At 34.9% G+C, this 20,215-nt stretch overlaps 1 protein-coding gene across 1 annotated transcript in view; it reads left to right on the top strand.

Moving 5' to 3' along the window:
* The window catches only part of LOC145685947 (uncharacterized), a 74,297-nt gene that overhangs the window by 11,522 nt on the left and 42,560 nt on the right, over nt 1–20,215 (top strand). Inside the window, exons 2-3 of the mRNA XM_081758728.1 lie at nt 16,603–16,700; nt 19,020–19,166. Of these exons, the coding sequence (XP_081614854.1) occupies nt 16,603–16,700; nt 19,020–19,166 (245 nt within the window). The remainder of the gene's footprint in view (nt 1–16,602; nt 16,701–19,019; nt 19,167–20,215) is intronic.

Genomic DNA, 20,215 nt, shown 5'->3' with positions numbered 1-20,215 from the left:
TGGTCAACTATTTCTATTTCACCAATACGTAATTTAGCAACTTCTGATTTTTTATGCTGGGTTGTGTTTGTTAAAATATCATTAACTACTAACCAAAATTTTCGAGGGTCATTTATATTATTCATAATTCGTTCGTGGTAGAACACACTTTTTAGATTTCGTTTCTCTTTCATAACTAAATTTCTCACGTTCTTGTACTCTTCACGTATGAAATTATTTCCAGGATATTTTTTTGTAAGAACAAAACATTTATCTCTTATCATCCAACTATTTTTGTAATACTTACGAGTTTTAACTATATTTTTGCGATTAATTGTAGCTTTGTGAATTCCAACATTTATATACGAAATTAATTGATATCATTTGCTTTCTTAAAATCAATTTTAGCACTACTGTTTTGAACCTCTAGCTTCGTCGCTGTTTTCTGGACCTGAGTTAAGCTAGTGTTCATAATTAAGATGATATGATCGCTAAGATGTATTGCTATATTATTAATTTGCACCTCATTTTCCAGTTTGTTAATAATGACATGGTCAAGTAAAGATTCACTTGTATCAGTAACCCTTGTTGGGTATTTTGCATTAGCCAGACATAAACCATTTGAATTAATAAACAGATTATAATATATAGTTTCGTTCTCTTTTGGTTTTAATGTATCAACATTAAAATCACCTAATATGTACATTATGCTGTTACTAAAACAATGAGTTATTTCTTCAAGGTCTCCTAAAAGGTTTTCAATATTACTTCTGTATGGATTATAAACGCCTACCAATGTAATTAATTTGGAACCTGTACAGAGTTGAATAGCAAGAATATTATGAATGTTATTAATTGTTTTTACAATACTACCAGTCCAATCGTTTTGGAGATAAATAGCAACTCCATCCCCTCTTTTACAATTTCGATTCACATGAAAGCCTGTATAATTCTGAATATTATAATAATCACTTTCTCCAGAATATAACCATGTTTCGACAATAACGATAACATCAATTTTAGGTATTCTTAACAACAACAATTCAATTTCATCCCATTTGTTCCTTATACTTCTCGCGATTTATTTTCTCAGTATTTCATTTGGACAATTACAAACATAGAAACAAAAAAGAATTGCATTAAAAGAAAATCTCTTATGACAATTACAAATTCACTTAAAAAAAATACCACAATTAAATTAAAGACATTACAAACGCTTTACTTAGATTGTGAAATTAGCAAAAATGTATCTATATTTTCTCAGAGCTAGACTGGATAATTACAATCATAAAAACCAAAAGGAGCTGATTTAAAATGGTCAGGAAACTTCCGAATTCAACTTGCGTATCTGAAGTATATGACATGTATAGTATAGTTCGATTTTACAAGGATCCTTTAATTGTAAAATCGATTATAAGAAAACAAACTGCCAACTGGAAAGAGATATAAGTTTCTCACGTTTCAGTTCTTCCAAAAATAGTTGACTTTATTATTTAAAAAGCCCATTTAATAAATCTTTGGCTTGTGACCTTGAAGTACTATCCCAGTACTTGCCTGGCTGTTTCTAGAGAAACAAAAAGAAATCCTCAGTCAGGACGGTTGTCCCAGAGATTTGTATCTTAAGTGTAATAGGGGATCTTATTGCTATTCTATATTATATAGAACTACCCACCTTGTTGGTACTCAAAAGAATTATCTACTATCTTTCTAGAAATCGAAAAATAAGCGAGTGGCCATGATGCAAAATGTGTGTAAGTAAACGAAATGCAGATGGAGCTTCACTTCATGGACTCCCTTTGTGTGAGAAGGGAATTACGTAGTTTCATGTGTACAATGGAGTATGAATCGTTAAATGATATTTTAAGTAGGAGTATGGCCTTAAATGTACAGTCATGTCCACAATTATTGTCGCATGTCTATAAATATGTTGTTGTAGGAATATAATTTGATTACGAATTCGCCCAGTATTTCTTATGTTAGTATGTGTATAATTGGCAAAGACATGTATGTGGCAAATTTCATGTCAAAAGAGTACTAAATAAGAACAACAAAACTTTCTTGTTCATTTAGCAACATTTTGTTTTACTCATTCTAATTTTTGTATTTATAATTCTTTTCCTATGAAATTTACCACAAATATACATTTCCCGATTCTACACATAGTATCAGTATTAAAAGTACCCTGTAAAATCATTATCAAATCATATTCTTACAAGAAAACAGTTATAGATATGCAAAATCATTTTGGACATGAGTGTTGGTACAGCACATAATTTAATAAAATCCACTGAGCTATTAAAGAATATGGGTTTTTCACAACTCGTGTGGCAGATGCTGAAATCATAATCAAGGAACATTATAAACGAAACCACTGGAAACACTAAGAAGAAAGATGAAAATATTATCGTTAATTGCCTGCAGATTGTGATTACTATCATTTTGCGATTACTATCATTAATTACCACTATTAATGAAATAAAAGTTATAAACTTACAAAAGAAAATAAGGAGAGAGAAGGAAAATTAAGTTATTTAGTCTTCCTTGGATTGGCAGACATAACGGAAATAATGGTAGTAATACGTAAAGTATTATCTTTGTTATTCCTTATAATTTTACCCCAACTGTCTCAACTCGCGTATTTTGAGTCCCGGATTCGATTCCCGGCGGGAGCTCATGTGGTCCGGATTTCACGTTAATCAGTAGGTCCACGTCTCATATAGCCTTGCTGCTGAACGGGACGTTAAACTCAAAATCAACTCAACTCAACTCGCTTATTTTGATTTCCTTTCCATTTTTCTGTCTCAGTTTTAACTTCCAAACTGTGCTATGCTCAAATGTTTCAGAGCGGTAATATCTGTCGACAGATACCAGAGCATAAACGGTAAGAGATACGGAGAAGTTTTATTTTTATTTATTTTGCAATCGATTCGGTGTTCCAGGAATGGATTTCATCTTCTCCGTTAACTCTTTTGAAACCGGAAGAAATCAAACCGTTTCCGGTTTCAACGTTGATAGCTGTAGAACAAAAACATTAAGTTACAAAGATAAATGGTTTTCTGGAATCGATTCAGCGTGTTAAGAAAATATATTATCGTTTCAGAAACGCTTAGTTATCATTGCCGTGATGTTATTCAAACACTTCTATTTAATTTCAAGACTACGTAAAGATTGCTGTTCGTTTGATGTCCATAAGTTACCTAACTATATTAGTTATAAACCAATCACAGACAACACTACCATTCTGACAATACTGTTTCTAAGTTACAACACCTATTTAGTACTCACCTAGTACATCTTTTCGTTACAACCCTTCTATTTATATTCAGTATTCAAGTAACTATTGTGAGCCTCTGTATCGTCCACATTTCCATAAACTCTTTTTCCCTAACTACCATGTTCCAGTAACCATTAATAATACATTTAAAAAATAAATAAATAAATAATCGTAAGTCTTTTAACCCTGGAATACTAAGCTTAATTTGTAGATGTTTAGTACTAACGATAACTAAAACTGATCCCCACATTAAATACTTTCAGTAGCGTCTCCTGACGTGGATGTGTTAGGGCATTGGCAAGAAAGGAAATATATATTAACCCTCACAACCATCGATGATACTAGAGGGGGGAACCCTCTTCCCAGGAGCAAAGATGGGCCCACCCACATTTTTTCACTGATCAAAAATATTGTGATAAATTTACCTCAATTTACGCATAACTATTTTAGTGGCATTCGCATTCAGCATACGATATTATGATAAAAAGGCCTTGTGTGCATCTTAAACACAAACTAAATACAACTTTCTTACAAGGCTGTCTATAATCTTTATTATAAATTAACTAGAAATGTTACAGTTTCGGAAGTATATCACTTCCTCCTTTAGACTACTACTCCAACTGAAATCATAAATAATATTACATCATTTGTTATCTCTACCAATCAGGAATCACTTTTCATTAAAATTCAATATATATGTCCATTGTTGTGACAATTTTAAATTCTTAACAGACATAATACATTGTTAACAAATCTTTATATTTCTTTTAACATATATTACATAAAATAAATACTAATTAACTACCTAAATATTGAAGTCATTTTGAAAAGAGAAGAAAGAAGAAAGGTAGAATATAAGGACAATATAGGGTTAAATTTATTTATGTGTTTTTTCAATATTCAGATAGTTAATTAGTATTCAATATTCAGGTAGAAAATTTCAATATTTAGGTAGTTAATTAGTATTTATTTTAGTTAATATATGTTAAAAGAAATATAAAGGTTTGTTAACAATGTATTATGTCTGTTAAGAATTTAAAATTGTCACAACAATGGACATATATATTGAATTTTAATGAAAAGTGATTCCTGATTGGTAGAGATAACAAATGTTGTAATATTATTTATGATTTCAGTTGGAGTAGTAGTCTGGAGATGGAAGCGATATACTTCCGAAACTGTAACATTTCTAGTTAATTTATAATAAAGATTATAGACAGCCTTGTAAGAAAGTTGTATTTAGTTTGTGTCAGCTTACGAGTATTTAATAAACAGTACTTTGCACCATCGATTTCCTGAATATAGTCTGTACCTGGAAATTCTCTCAATTTTCGAAAGTAAGGAACCATGATCGTCATCGCATAATGTCCTAGTTACGCCAAGTTATAAATAACAATTTAGTCTGGAAATTACAAAGAGCAATCAAGGAGGATGTTATTACGTAAGGAATACATTTAATTATAATAATTACAGTATAAGTAAATACACCCTCAAAATATGAAACTGAAAATCAAAAACAAACAATTATTTACTTACAATTATGTGAATTTCAGCTCAAGTCGTCTTTCTTTGCGTAGAAACCTCTGGATTACTGCTTTAGAAACAGTAATAGGGGCCCGAAACCGTAAGTCTTGAGGATGACCCACTAACGACAAAGTAAATGAAAATTAGGGAAATAAAAAGGCAGAATGGAAAACCGTTCTGTAGCTTAACGTTCAGGATTTTTTTTTTTTTTTAAATCAACTGGCACTTCCAACACAACTTGGATCGAGAAAAAAAGTTTCTTTTCATCGTACTCCTTACACGTATTTTTAGGAAGAAGTCGATTGCACCATTAACTTTTGAATTGAATGATATGTCTAGCAATAAAAAAAGTGCGTAGATCAACCCCCCCCCCCCCCAAAGTTTTCCGTATTGCTATAAAATATCTGTACATCCATAAATAAATCTACAGACTTGGCAACGCTTGAGAGAAGCAGAAAACTCAAGACGTTGATTTCCTAACCAACGCCTTGGATCACACAAGCACGAGGTGAGGAACACGAAGCGCATGCATAATAGGAGTCTTCTAAAGCAGCGAAAATTCAGCCAAAGCGTTGCCAACGACTACCTCGCAGAGTTGCCTCCTCAAAACATGACGGAGACCGCATAGCACTTCTCTGTTCTTTTGCACTTCAACAGTTGATTCTGTCGTTGAAAATAAAAGTCCCAAGTTCTGACGATCCGTTTAATGAAATTAAAATACTGTTTTCTTCATTTTTCGTTGGGCGTTAACACACGACTTGCACACCCAGAGAAGACGCTACTGCTTGTAAGTATTATGGCATAAATAGTGCTCATAAGTGTTACATTATGTATGTATTCATTCAGTAACTCTTCGGTGTGAGAAACAATAATAAACCAATTACCGATTGGAACAGAGGCGCCCGTAGGATTTTTCCAATGGGAGAGGCAAAAAATTAAAACAGAAGTACCGTAGAAAATACGCACACACACTTTGGGGAGAGGGAACTAAGTTTTCCGATTGTAGGCTGCATGCCACTTGATGCTCCAGCTTCTCAGCCTAGACGATAATCTGGATCAGATGCATCAATTTTATCTAGTAGAGTTACTACGAGTGGCACTATACATCAATAAAATTTAAACATACTTTTAACCTCCAAAATACTAACCATGAGTAATTGTAAGTCACTCACTTTCAGAAAATTTCAGCTATTTTTCAACATATCAGAATATTTTTCAACAAAAACTATTTTTCATTGATAGCAAACTACTTAATGATAAGCAAAGAAAGCACTTCGAGAAGTATAGCTATAAAATCATGGAGTACAAGAGGAGAAAAAGAAACAAAAGACGAGCTAATGAATAACATTTACTCGTGGTTAGTACTTCAGGGTTAAACAAACAATTTGTATGGTCACTGTCCTGACTTTTCTTTATTTTTCATTCTTTAGCGCCAGCTTTATCTCCTTTTTTCAGGCTAGAACTCCTATAATATATCGTTGTGTGTTTATGTTAAAGTCTTGTAAAGAAAATGAACTTTGAATTCCCGGACTTACTAGATTTTTTAACACTTACTACACTTTTAATACTTCGTTTACAATTATTATCCGCCCACTAACACACGAATAAGAAATACTGTTTCTAGGAACTGTTTTTGTATCAAATGTTATTTCTTGTTAATTTTTAATCAAATACAAAATAAGGAATATGTACACAGTTGTGAATATACTAGATTTCATTTATTGCAATAAGTATACATGGATATCAATGTGCAAAGTGACAAGTAAAAATTAACATCGAGAGGTAACATTTGATGCAAAAGCCATTACTAGAAAAAGTAGTTCTTATTCGTATGTTAGGTGGACAGATTATAATTGTAAACGAAGTGTAATATGTGTTCAAGAAATTTAGTAAGTCCGTGAATTCGGGTTTCATTTTCTTTACAAGACTCATATAAACAGACAACAATGGTATTATAGGAATTTCCAGTCTGCTAAAAGGTAATAAATGGTTGCGAACATGGGTACCAAGTGAATCGAAATATTAACATAAATTCAATTAGAGGACCACGGTTGCATTGGTAAGCTTAGTTATTTTATTAATCTAAGATGCATCCATAGCATCTATCAGTAGATAAGCATATTTAAATTCTAATGCATTTTCCAGTTTGCGTAATATCGGTTTATATCTTTCATTACCTTTATTTATTTAGAAAAAATGTACTGAACTGAAATATTAGGACAGTTTTTTTCTCTCTCTCTCTCCCTTTTTTCACACAACACTACGTTTTTCACTGTTTTTCCCATTATACAAAGGGGAGCAGACTTTATATGATCTGTTTCCACACTCTGCAAAATGTAGCATATTCAGCTTGCTAAAAGTGTGTTGTCTTTTGTTTTCTGATACTAGAAATTGGTCATCAGACAGTCCTAGCTCTTTTCGGAGATATACTCTTGATTCTGATATTGATAAATCGCGGAGCTTCTGATAAATCAGATATAGTGTAACCGCACTGAGAAAATCAAGATGTTTCATCTTATTTTGTTGTTGTTATAATTCCCAACGAAGCAACCATTTGCCACCATTGCGACGTTTAAGATATTCGCAAGCAAATTCTGCAATCATCTTAGTAATGTAAGAGAAATAGGTGCTGTAGTTTTGAATTCAGATAGTTAGTTGCAACTAATGCCTGGACAAATTACGGAATGTACAAATCACTTGAAGATAGCATAAGCTATCATAAAGTATTTTTTACTGAAAGACACTCTGAAACTAAATAAGAGTTAAATGCTTTCCGAAAAGTTGGAAAACCCAAATTCATATGTTTAGCGTGTCATTCAAGTGAGAATATCATAAATAAAAGTATCAGAATGCCAAGTTTATTGACCTTTAAACACCGGCATTGAGCAAAAACGGATTGAGCGGCAGATATTTTTTATACATCAAACGCCAAATTACGCATTTTCGCTTAATAAGATCCACGTCTTTCAGTCGTAGTATGTTGCCCTGGCGCAGTCGGGGTTAGTAAGTACAATGCCTTCATTGTTTATGATAATAGTCCTTACTTCCATACAGATTTTGACAAAACGTTCCTAGCGTTAGAAAAACAGCTTGAACCGATTTCTGTAGTGTCTTAATTTTTATTTATTTATTTAATGCAAGGTGCAAAGTATATCGAAATAGACCTCTTGGATTTATCTCGAAGTTGTAACAACGATCTTTGTGTGTTAGTGAAATGAGGAAGGAGGAGCGGAAAGTAGAATGAGTCAGAGGGTACTTTCCAACACACAAAGCCTTGTTCGTTGCTGAATCATACATTTTGTTTTTCTTCGAAACTAGCTGCCAGCTATAAAAATAAATAAACAAATAAAATAAGGAAACGTAGTCAGCTTCTGTAGGGCTGGAAATATTTCTTTTTAACTGCTTGACTTGCCCATTTGTTTCTGAGTTGCTCAGGAAGGAAAAGCTCTCAAACTGTCCACATCAACTTCCCTGCTCTCGAGAGATGACCGAAGACACACATAGTGTGAATGCAGCCAAAAGAAAAGTATGAGTTGTGTGCTATATATATATATATATATATATATATATATATATATATATATATATATATATATATATATATATATATATAAACGGTGTATATGTGTAACGCCTGCCAAGAAGATGGCATTGTAGGAGAGAGTTTCACATTTCACCACACAAAGAACTAAGTGACAACTTCTTCCTTTCCTTGAATGCTGTGTTCACTTGCTGCGAAGAAAGCATGTTAGTTATTTTCCTATTTCCGTTCTCTTGCGGTTCTTATTGCAAGACTTAACTATGATAAAGAGTATTATTTTTAACTCAGGACTTTTTCACTAAATAACAGAAAGTGCGTATAATTATTTTTTAATCTGAACAGTTAACGTAATATGTGCATTTAAAATAAATGTTTTTCATGTAATAAAGTCCGTAAACGACATTCTGAAAATATATATACATTTTTTTTTTTTAAATTTCAAAATAAAAAAGAAGTATGGAAATATAATTCCCTTTGACATATGTATATATTGCGTACTTCTGGGATAAATTACAGATAATAAATTGTAAAGGTCAAGGTACGTTGCAGAGTTCAATAAGTAGTCTTAAAAAACGAGAGAATATGGAAAACTATGACAAACCATGTCTTAGCATAGATATCATTACAGGCTAATGTTTCAAGAATGAAACATTCTAAGCAACGAGACCCAGCTACTTGCAATAGAAATTAAAGACGAGAAAAACATAATCAATTGAACAAGACTGCTCTATAATCATATATATGTAAGCTGCAAATTATATATATATATGTATATACTTTTTAAAAAAGTACAGTTAAAAAGGGTTATAAAACCAAAAATTTCCTTCAGTTTCAGACTGCGTTAATCATCTGTAAATGATAAGAAGTAACAGTTTTCAAGATAACTACTTTAACTGCGGGAGCTAGTATTGAAAAGAAATAATCCAAAAACTGAACAGTGGGATGTAAAAGATCAACAAAGTATTCACAATTTATAAACCAATTCACATATTTAAGATTCATGTAATCATACTAATTTCTAATTTTGACAATACAAGGTTCTTCATTGTTCTACTTCTTAATTTATAGTTAAATAACTTCGAAGTTACGAATACCGGTTACTCTTTGTCTTGTTTTCATCACCATTAACAGTGTTATTAATAGGTGCACCGGACATCTAGTTCCTTTGTGCTAAGAATATTTAGATTAGAATTATTTATTTTAAAAAATACATTGAACAGTAACTGGTATGGCGACAGATAATATGTGAGTAATAGTCCACATATAATGGGACAATGAATATTAATTGAATTATGTGTAAATTAATGAATTATCTTGTTGAATGAAAGATGGGAGTCCACCGCCATTTGCATTTTATAAAGTGGCACGATCAAAATGTCGAGTTGCCTGAAGTATTAGCATATATTAATGATAAAGGATGTATATGAAATGAAAGAATGTTATGTACAATTTAAATCATAATCGGGAAAGAAAAATGTCATAATCCAGAATTGTGTAAATTGTCGAAATAATGGAAATGTTAAGATCGTGAAAGGAGCTCGAGCAGTGAGAGGACCGGCTACCCAGATGATCGGAGCAGAAAAGTTGGGTAAAAATGGGAAATTTTAAATAAAAAATGAAGTATAAAGAATATGAATGTATGTATGTGAATTTGTGAGAAAAGGAGATGCATATATAGTGAAAAGAGTAAAATATCCCACTTAAATCTCTTCCTCCACGCAAAACCACACTAACATAATGTTTACACTTCGGCTGCCACTGCCAAACTCCTACCGATTACTCAAACGTATAACCAAGAACCGTATTTGTTCGGAATGACCATTCTCCTCCTATTAGTATGTCTATCAAGTTACTTGAGCTCCTTCGTGGCTAGGCGGTTAGCGTACGCGCCTTTGGCGTGGGAGACCCGGGTTCGATTCCCGGAGGGAGCTCATGTGGTTCGGATTCCACGTTAAGCAGTAGGTCCACGTCTCATATAGCCTCGCTGCTGAACGGGACGTTAAACTCAAAATCATCATCATCTATCAAGTTACTGTAGCAACTGCAGCCAACCCGGTACTTTCCCCAATACTTCACTGATTTTGTGCCTATTGTTCCTGCTTCCTTTCCTTCGTGTAGTACTTAATGCTGTGTGCTTGGACTTACACTTGGATATGTTCTTACTTCATAACGTTCTGGCACTGCTTTCTACATAGCGAACTATCTCACATTACCTAGTTAAGAACAACTTTATGGATTACCTTTAATTTTAGCCTGGATGTAGAAGGTCACAAGTTATGAATCGAATTCGTCGATGGAGATGATTCATCTAGTTGATCCAAAGATGTATTCTACCTCCTAGAAGGGGTCATTATAAATAAATTTGGTCGCATACTATTCAACTACTTTCAATATTCTCCACAAACTTCTACACGTGGTGTACACATGACACTACTTTTTTTTTTTTTTTTTTTTTTTTGTCCAAGCTCAGATGACAATATTAGTTTCGATGTGACAGTGACAATATAAAAAACTACCAGTATTACTGTTAAATCCATAGTTTTTGTGGTCGCTGATATGAATAGTGACACTGCCGATAACATTTAAGTTCAGTCTCCATTGTCATTCCTAGGAGGGGGAAGAATTATATGTAAAAGTAACCGAAAATGATCGATATCACTGTCGAATGTATGTTTTCGGGGCCGCTGAGATGAATAGTGACACTCCAGATACCGTTTATATCCAAGTTCGATCTCTAGTGAGAGTAAGACAACTTCATCATTCCTAGGAGTGAGACGGGAAGGGATGACGTGTAACAACTATTGGGGCATATAATGAATGGTTACACACATACTTTTAAAGGAGTATACTAACTTGAATATTTCTTCAAAATGTCCGCTAAATGGCTCCTGCCTTCACGGATGTACTGTTGGAGACAGGGAAGGTGTCCATGGCGCGTTGCAAATAAAAAAAAATCTTTTTTTTTTTTTTTTTTTAATCCTACGGTTAAGCTCTTTATATTACAAGGAGACAGGTGATTAATAGAAGTGAGTGATTTCAAAGTAACTGGTACAAACACCGTGTGCGTGGGTTTCCTCGAGGTTCTCCCACTTTCTTCATTCCACCATTTCATTCATTATTCATCATCACCGTCTCCTTTAGCCTGACCGGCATAAACGTGGGACGTAAAACTCAAAGATTTCATTTCAAAGTAACTGGTGGAATGATGATGTGGGAGGGAAGGGAGAACTTAGAAACAATCGGACACAAAATGTTGCCCGTCATAAACCCGCAAGAGGTAATTTAAAGCAGTGTTGTGAACTTCCCACCAGTTTTTCATGTCTCCATAACGGATTGAGGTAAAATTCGGATCAACAGCGTTATTCGTATCACTATGACATACATTCTACATATTAAAATGTGATTTAAGTATGCAGTTTTGATTATATATATTGAAGTGTAAAGAGGAGAGAATAAAATGAAATGAGTAATAGAGAAGTCGCATTTAGAATGTTACCATGAAAATGTTTTTAACGAACGTAAACAGATCTATATTTATACTTTGTAAAGTTTTATTCAATTTGTTTACGATTTAAAATAAAAATAAAAATAATGAAAGTAAATAGAAGGGTTTCAACACTGAATGAAAATAGGATAAAATCCCAAAAGTCGTCAAAGAAGTCACTGCTTAAGACGATGCGCTCAGAGAGAGAGAACTAAAGCATGTCCGAAAAATAAGACGCGGTTTAAAAAGCACGAATATATTGACAGAGTCCATACAGATTCGAGGGAGTATGTATACAGGTACTTTTCACATGTCACTAGAAAGTTCAATGTTGCACAATATGAAAGGATCAGCTCTGTAAAATCTCCCTTACTTCCTAATAGTATATGATTTTCCACAGTAACTAAGTTCAGTGTTGCACGATGTAAGAGAATCACCATTCCGAATCTCGCTTACTTCCTGACCTTAAAAACCTATATACCTTAACCAGTTTCATAGCTTTCCTCACCCCAAGTCTGTTTCTAATGTTATATTTCCTGTATTCCATATCAATCTGAAAGTGCTCGGAAAATTCCCACAGTGAACTTGAACAATAAAACCATTTATTTTACGCTGGAAGATATTTCATATAAGACATTTTGAAACATTTATTTTATAAAACATAAATTATATCTTTGTTTTTAATTAATATAGTTGGTCCTCATATTTGGCGGACATCACTGAGGTGAGGCTTCTGGGATGACTCGATCTACAGTTGTTAGTTTGTTTGCCTGTACCACACACTACAGGGTGCAATTTGAGGTCTTTTAAGTTGAAAATTTCAGGGTACAAGCACGAGACACTCTACATTTCCTGTATAGATTTTGGCGGCGACTCAAAATTTAAAAATAGCGGGTATTCCCGCTACAAAGTGAAATTTTCGGTTTTTAAGTTGTAATTTTCAGAGTAGAAGCACGAGACAGTGTAAATTTGCTGTATATATTTTGGCGGCGATCCAACGCAAAATTTCAAAATAGCGGCTTTTTTTTTTCTTTCTTCAAAATAGTGGGTATCCACGCTACAAAGCGTAATTTTCGGTCTTTTAAGGCGAAATTTTCAGAGTGGAAGCATGAGACACTTTAAATTTACTGTGTATATTTTGGCGCCGATCCATCTTAAAACTTCAAAATGGCAACCATTTTTCAAAATTAATGGGTATTCACGCTAAAGGGTGATTTTTCAAACATTTAAGTTGAAATTTTGAAGGTAGAAGCACGATACTTTCTAAATTTGCTGTATAGATTTTCTCGGCGATCCAATATAAAATTTTAAAATGGCGATCATTTTTTTTTTTTTCAAAACAGCAGTGAATAGAAAATTGTTGCATAGTGTAACAGTGACAATCTTGAAACATAAATCACATTTTGACACTTTTACCTCAAAGACATTGAAATATTTTGAGAAAGATAAAAACGAAAAACCCATATGGGTCCACGTGGGTTGTGTTTTTCAAACACTGACGGCTGGAAAGCTCCTTCTGGCTGGTGCTGGAGAACGACGTCGACGAAGTTGGAGAACAACGAGAAGTAGGACTACTCCCTCGAAGTGGTTTCGATCCGAAAGGCCAAATGACCACTTTCATACTTTCTCAATTGGTTTTGATCTAACTGTCCCTCTGACGTCATAGACGTGTAGACGTAAGAATGACCATGTGGACCTGCGTCACACAGAGATGGTCAATTGCGCAAAATCCAAGTATACAAAGTCGTTACTACAACCTGCCGCAGACCCGACGCAAAGGGCCAAGCTCAGAACTAAGCTGCTGGCGTTGCTATATATTACATTTCAAAACCCAGGAAGAGCTGTTCATAGACGTCAAAGTTCTTGTTTGCGACGTTTAGTACTTCCTTGCAGCTGGGACGAGTGACGGTTGAACGATCGAAGAGGACATTGTGTAGATGTTGATGTATGACTGCGAGTGCCAGTAAGATACAAATTATTGAGAAAGCGTCTGATCTCATCATAAATAAACTGTGAGAGGCGACACGTGTGAGACTTTGTAAAGCGTGACGATGCATAGCGGAAGGTAAAAGTAGGGGCGGAAGATTAGGGAACTGTTGCCACAGTTTATTACACAAATGCATTACGATTACAAGGATTTCTGTGTAAGCAGCAAACAATGAGTAGGAAACAAATTTATTTCCTTGATATTACAATGTATCTGTCAGCTAATGGTGTCAAGGCGAATGGCCGTTATTGTTGACCATTCAGGCGTCGAACTTAAGATTGGAAATGTATGATTCTGCTTGGCTCACGGTGCTAGGCAGATGTTTCCCAAAAGATGATTAAAGATAAATGGGTCCCTTACATTTCTGGGACATGTCATGATGCTGGCTAATAAAGGGAATCAAGTGACCCATCACCCATTTCCGTAAATAGGTTTGACCATTGATGGTACCTTCCGAAATGAAGGGTTTGGAGAGGTTCACATTTTCGTCCATGAGTACGAGGTATCGCTTTGGAAACTTGGCTTTTTTCTTGAATTTGTGGTCAAATGACACAAGAGCTGGATCTGCGGAATGATAAAATGTTCATCCCGGGGTATCTAAAGGGTTCCGTGGATCTTAGGTCTCATCATCAGTGACAAGCACTTTTCGGATATACTTCCTGTAAATTGCATGGCAAGCTCTGTTTACGCGTTGTTCTTGGTCAGCGTTGGGACGGTTTTCTTCCCTTAATACCCAATATAGTGAAGTTTGATGTCACCAAGAGTAGATCTGGCTAATACTGTATGTCTCGCGGCCATGCGTACTTAAGTGGTCGGACCTGTCGTGAATTGGCAACGGTCTTTAAATATTGAAAACTGCTGATGTTGATTTGGCAGCGGATCGTCTTGTAATCAGTAAGAGGAAAGAAGCCAATATTTGAACACGTGATAACGTTCATGCGCCCGCAGATGTTTCATGAAGGACATTTCGCAACATTTCGTGGAAAATCTCCGACAGATTCGAAGTGGTTTTTGATCAAATTTTAGATACACTTTTTAAAAACTGCAACCTGGAATTAGAAAAGAAAAAGTGAGAATTTTCATCGCAGTTCCTGTTCTCTCTGGGTACAGCACAATTCTTTCAAAGAGATCATATTGGGAGGGGGCAGATGATGTAAGAAATGAAATTGTGGTAAATGCTACAAGAAGAGATCAAGTTTTGGACATATGTCATTTCGTTCACTGTGCTGATAATACTCGACCTAGTGAAAATGATAAAATGTGGGAGTTGCGCCCACTCATGATGTAGCTTCAGAAACGTTTCATTTCCTATTTCAGCCAGACCAGAATATTGATTTCGATGAGTGCATGGTTCTGTGTTCTGGTACGCATAGTTGTAAGCAGTTCATCCGTGGAAAATTATCCGATTTGGATATAAAGTTTGGTATCTAAACACTTCGTCTGGATATATTATCATTTTCAATATATATCAGGAAAAAAATCCTAGAGGACCGAGTGAGTATGAAGAACCGTTTAGAAAATGTGCTTCTCCTATGCCACTATGGACGAGTTACCAGCCACCATGAAACATCTACCATTCCACATTTACTTCAATAACTTGTTCACAGAAATCCCCGTTCTAGTGCTTGTTCAGTTATATTGGCCACCATGGTACGGGTACCATTCGAGAAAATAGACTTCCAAAGAACTGTTCTATTATGAATCCCAAGATCGTGAAAAACCGGCCCGCGGCACGTTTGAGGTCCCCACGAATGCTGATGAAATTTGTGTTATATGTGTGATGGACAATTCTGTCGTCACTATTGCGTCTACATGTCACGGAGTGGAGTTTCCAGTGCCCTGCGATAGTCCCAGAGTGAGATGAAGAAAGTACATGTAACTCATCCTTGTGAGTTGGGTGAATATAGCAAGCACATGCGAGATAGTGGTCAAATGGACGAGAAAATATCATATTATGGCATTGGAATCAGGTCAAAATGGTGGTGACTGGTGCTGCTCACTTGGATGGTTTATGAGTCGCTACAAAATACATGGCCTCTCTTGAGGAAATCCGGAATAGACATCTCACACTTACAATTTCGCAGACCCATTGTACGAACTTACCTACAGAAATATAAAGCAATTCCATTAGGTACAGGGCGTCCACCTATCTCTAAGTACAGTAGTCAAGAGTACTGTGTTAGTGATGACATAGTCTGGATAGGAGACAGCACTCAATCGCTCCTTGTAATCGTAGGTGTATTGAAAATGCCGTGTGCTTAAGCTGAGCTCGTGACGTAAGTGGTTACGTTGGTATATCCCGTGATCATGTGAATATGCTAGCCGTTAATATAAGTATTTTCAGATATGTTTAAATGGATGTCCTGTTGAAATGTTGACACATGTGTAAAATAACAGAATATTTATTGTCTGAGAAACTTTTACACTATAAAAGATAACAATAAACACAGTACTGTGACTATGGAATTGTCAAGTTATGAAGCACATTAACTATGGGACTGTATGGAACTCAAAAACACAAGAAGTGCACAAACCCACATCACTCTCGGCATATTTCTCCGGGAGAAACGGGTTAATTTTCGATCGCCTACTACAAAGGTTAGTTTACAGAAAGGCAAGGAACTAAACACCATTTTCTCACCCTTGTATAAAGCTAACCTTGTTGAAGGGCGTATCCAACGACCTAAAATTAGGTTGAAAATTCATTTAAAAAAAGAGGTTACATTCAATATTTTTTTCTTTATACATAAAATACTAGCTTTCCTTTCTCCTTAGTGGATACAGAAATTTATTACATTTTTCTTTCTTTTCAGCTGAAAATGTAAACAGAGAAGATTTAATTTCAACTTACAAGGCATCATGTGAAAAGCATAATACAAAACCTCTTGATGGAGTGCTAAAACAACTTCAGGTATCATTTTATTCTTTTAACATTAAAAAATAAAATTATATAAACGTTTCTAATACGGTTACTGATTGTCGTTGATTAAATGAGTTTTTTGGAAGTAGTTGTACACTTATTTACACAAATAGATGTCCACCATGAATCACTCTATTTATTGTCAGTAAACACAAATGCAATTTTTATTTGTCGGAATTAGAGTCAAGCATTACTGCATAAGATTCTCGCAACATTAATGCATTAAAACCGCTTTATTTAATTATGTTTCCCCCCTGCCAGCAACCAGTCTTTATCAGAAATATAATTTTCTTAGTTAGTTCGAGCACTTTACTTGAAATGGGTATGTTTATATTCTGTCGCGGTGAAACATGTGTGATAAAAGTAGTTGGCTGAATCCATCTCCAGATAACCAATAAAAATAAAAATGGAGAGATCATCGTCCCTGAAATTCCAGAATTTTCCAGAAATTGGAATATGTGAAACAGAGAATACGAAGATAGAACAAGTCAAAAGTGACCATGCGGACTTGCCAGCCACTGTCGAACGTCATATTAAAAAAAAAAAAAAAAATCATAAATATCACAAAATCTTTCAGCCCAAATGGAGCTTTTTTTTTTTTTTTTTTTTTTTTTTTTTTTTTTTTTTTTTGAAGTATATTCATTGTTATATAGTATAAACAAGTAAATCTGGACAGGTGTTCAAAACCAATGTTCGCATAACAATTACAAAGCTTTTTTAAAAACATTTTTCCTCCTCAAAAACACTAATCTTGAAAATTCTGAAAATATTACAGAGTCATATATCAAAGAGTGCTATATATTCTGTAAAGAACAAACTCGAACTTTGTCTCTGCTTTGTGTAACGAAGTTTGAAAAAAGTAATTATTTTTGGAGCAATGCGTTCAGTGCTATGGAAAGAAAATTATGAAAAACAAATTAGAATTATTAAATTGTTTTTTTATTATTATGCCAGACTGGCCATTAAACTAAGTTCCAGAGGTCGTAGTGCTGTTGAATGTGAGAAGAATGAATGAACCTGATGCTCGAATGTGCGATGAACCATTGTAAGTTCTGCTGTAGAAAGGGATGTACTTCTGCTGTTATCAGCGTGGTATACGACACCCTTTCTGCTGACCAGTTCCAGTTTCTTTTCAATAACTGGGTGCATTCGCGCTAATAGTCGACATACAGGTCCGAGTCTGTCGTCTTGCACGGCGACAGCAGCTTGTCATGCACGATGCCCTCCCATTCCCACGAAACGTATAGCACTACCTTCCTGGGCCACAGATTGGAGCTTTTTGTTTCAACTACGATGTTTCTCGCACTTTATGTCATCACTCATGGTCAACCGCTTCAGAAATGGATAGAGTTTGCTACGTTTCAGTAGAGATTTGCAGATAGAAATTCGACCGAGTAAAGGTTTTTGAGTTAGATCATGTGGCATCTAAACGTCGAGCTTCTTTTTGTAATCGTCTTTGTCCAAATGGTTTAACACTGGTATGGGATGGATATTAGGTCATTGGCGATGTTTTGATTGCTTATATGCTGGTCTTGCTCGACTTTTGCCAGAATATATTCCACTTTTGCCGTGATTGGTCGCTCACTGCAAGGCGCATCTTGAACATCGAAGTTTCCAGGACGAAAGCGACTGAACCATCTTCTGCCTGGTGCTTTTGATAATATATCTTGTCTATAAACAGCACAAATTTCTTCACGGGTCTTCGCAGTATTTCTGCCTTTATCAAAATAAAATTTTAAAATGTAGCACAGTTTTACGGAAAGGTCACTCACTTTCATGGCGCAATACCTTCCATGTGATTCTAAGAATTCCAGTACTTTTTACATCTTCAGCTGTCAGCTGAAGTTCGTCTTGACCCGCTGCAACTCATATACCTAGATGTGTGGGGTCAGGCCCGCAACCAGAGGGGGTCAGGCCCCACTAAACTTTTCGTGGCCTCTCCAGATCTCAATACAAAATGCTACAAAAAACAATTTGTAGAGAGTTTTTAATGACTTGGCTCCCCTAACATATTCATGCCCCTTCCCCAAACCTCTGAGGCTGGTTGCGGGCCTGTGTGGGATTCTAACTCCCATCTCGTGCACAAAAGGCTCGGTACTTTTTAGACTACCTGATATTTGCGAGAAATTTGAAACTGGCTGATTTAAAAACAGTGACATGTGGCTTTCTTATTATTGAGCCGTATGCATACTAATATTCTCCTCCTTATTAAGTATACTGTTCAACCTATCAAATACATATTTATTGTGGATTTAATTAGGTAAAAAGTGGATTTTAGTAATTTCGAATTTTGGATTCTTTCTATTTCAGACGGTGGAACTAGAAGCAGATCGCAATGAGTGTCTCAATCTTGGAGGAGAGAACTTAGAACCCCAAGTATGTGAAAGTTTGGAAGAAGTCCTCAAGCGAGTTCAGTTCAAAAGCATTAATTTAGAAGGAACGTCACTTGAAGATGAGGTAATTGTGAAGATTGGTCCCATATGTTTCCGAATATTTATTTTGTTAATCATTTAAAGCATTTTAATATAATGCACTTTGTTTTCTTTTATAATTTGAGCCCGAATTCTCTGTGGGTTAAGAACATGTGATTTCAGATTTGGATTCAGGACAGAGACATTGGTCAGGAATTTTCCTCGAAACAAAACGTTCCACATTTTTTTCAAATTTTTACTTTTTTTAAAACTAAAATTTCAAATCAATCAAAAACAAATTACAGGACAGTAAGGCCGGCCGCACAATTGACTAAAGGCAGGACAGTCAAGCCGAAGGACAGAGAGGCAAAAGAGGATGTGAAAGGAAAGAGAGTGCTGAGTGCATTGATCGTGTCTTAATCGCAACATTTCATGTGGTTTGGATTCCACGTTATTCAGTAGGTCCACGTCTCATATAGCCTTGCTGCTGAACGCGACGCTGAACTCAAAAACAACTCAACTCAATCGCATCATTTTAGAGGCTTATATCTAGCACGTGCTCGATTGACTATTCGGTACGAGGCTTTGTTGCATTGCTCACAGTAATCTATTTCGGGTCGACTGTTCTGTGCTTTGGCCAATTTGCAACTGGCTTAACAAAGTTATATAACGTGAATATAAAGGAATCCCGAAGTGGACACAGGAAAACACAGTGTTTACTAGAAATTGTTAAAAATACTATTACATAGCATAAGTGAAAAAAACATTGCAAACTCTTTTGATCACACTTTATTAGACTGGTAAATTTAAAAAATAGAAACTCCAGTACGATGAAATGACACCGAATAGGCTTGCACCTTTTTAATTTTTTAAAGAAATATGTATTGTGTGATACTTTAACTGGTTTCTTATTTGTATGGAACTTATCTTCTTCTTCTTCTTCTTTATTATTATTATTATTATTATTATTATTATTATTATTAATAATAATAATAATAATAATAATAATAATAATAATAATAATAATAATAATAATAATAATAATAATAATTAGAGACCAGATGTTTAAGCATCGAAAACCTAGAAAATAGACAG

Source organism: Thermobia domestica, chromosome 5 (genome assembly GCF_964235325.1).
Source record: "Thermobia domestica chromosome 5, izTheDome1.hap1.1, whole genome shotgun sequence".
Lineage (NCBI taxonomy): Eukaryota > Metazoa > Arthropoda > Insecta > Zygentoma > Lepismatidae > Thermobia > Thermobia domestica.
Note: the sequence above shows the minus strand (reverse complement) of the source record. Positions and strands in the feature narration are given on the sequence as shown.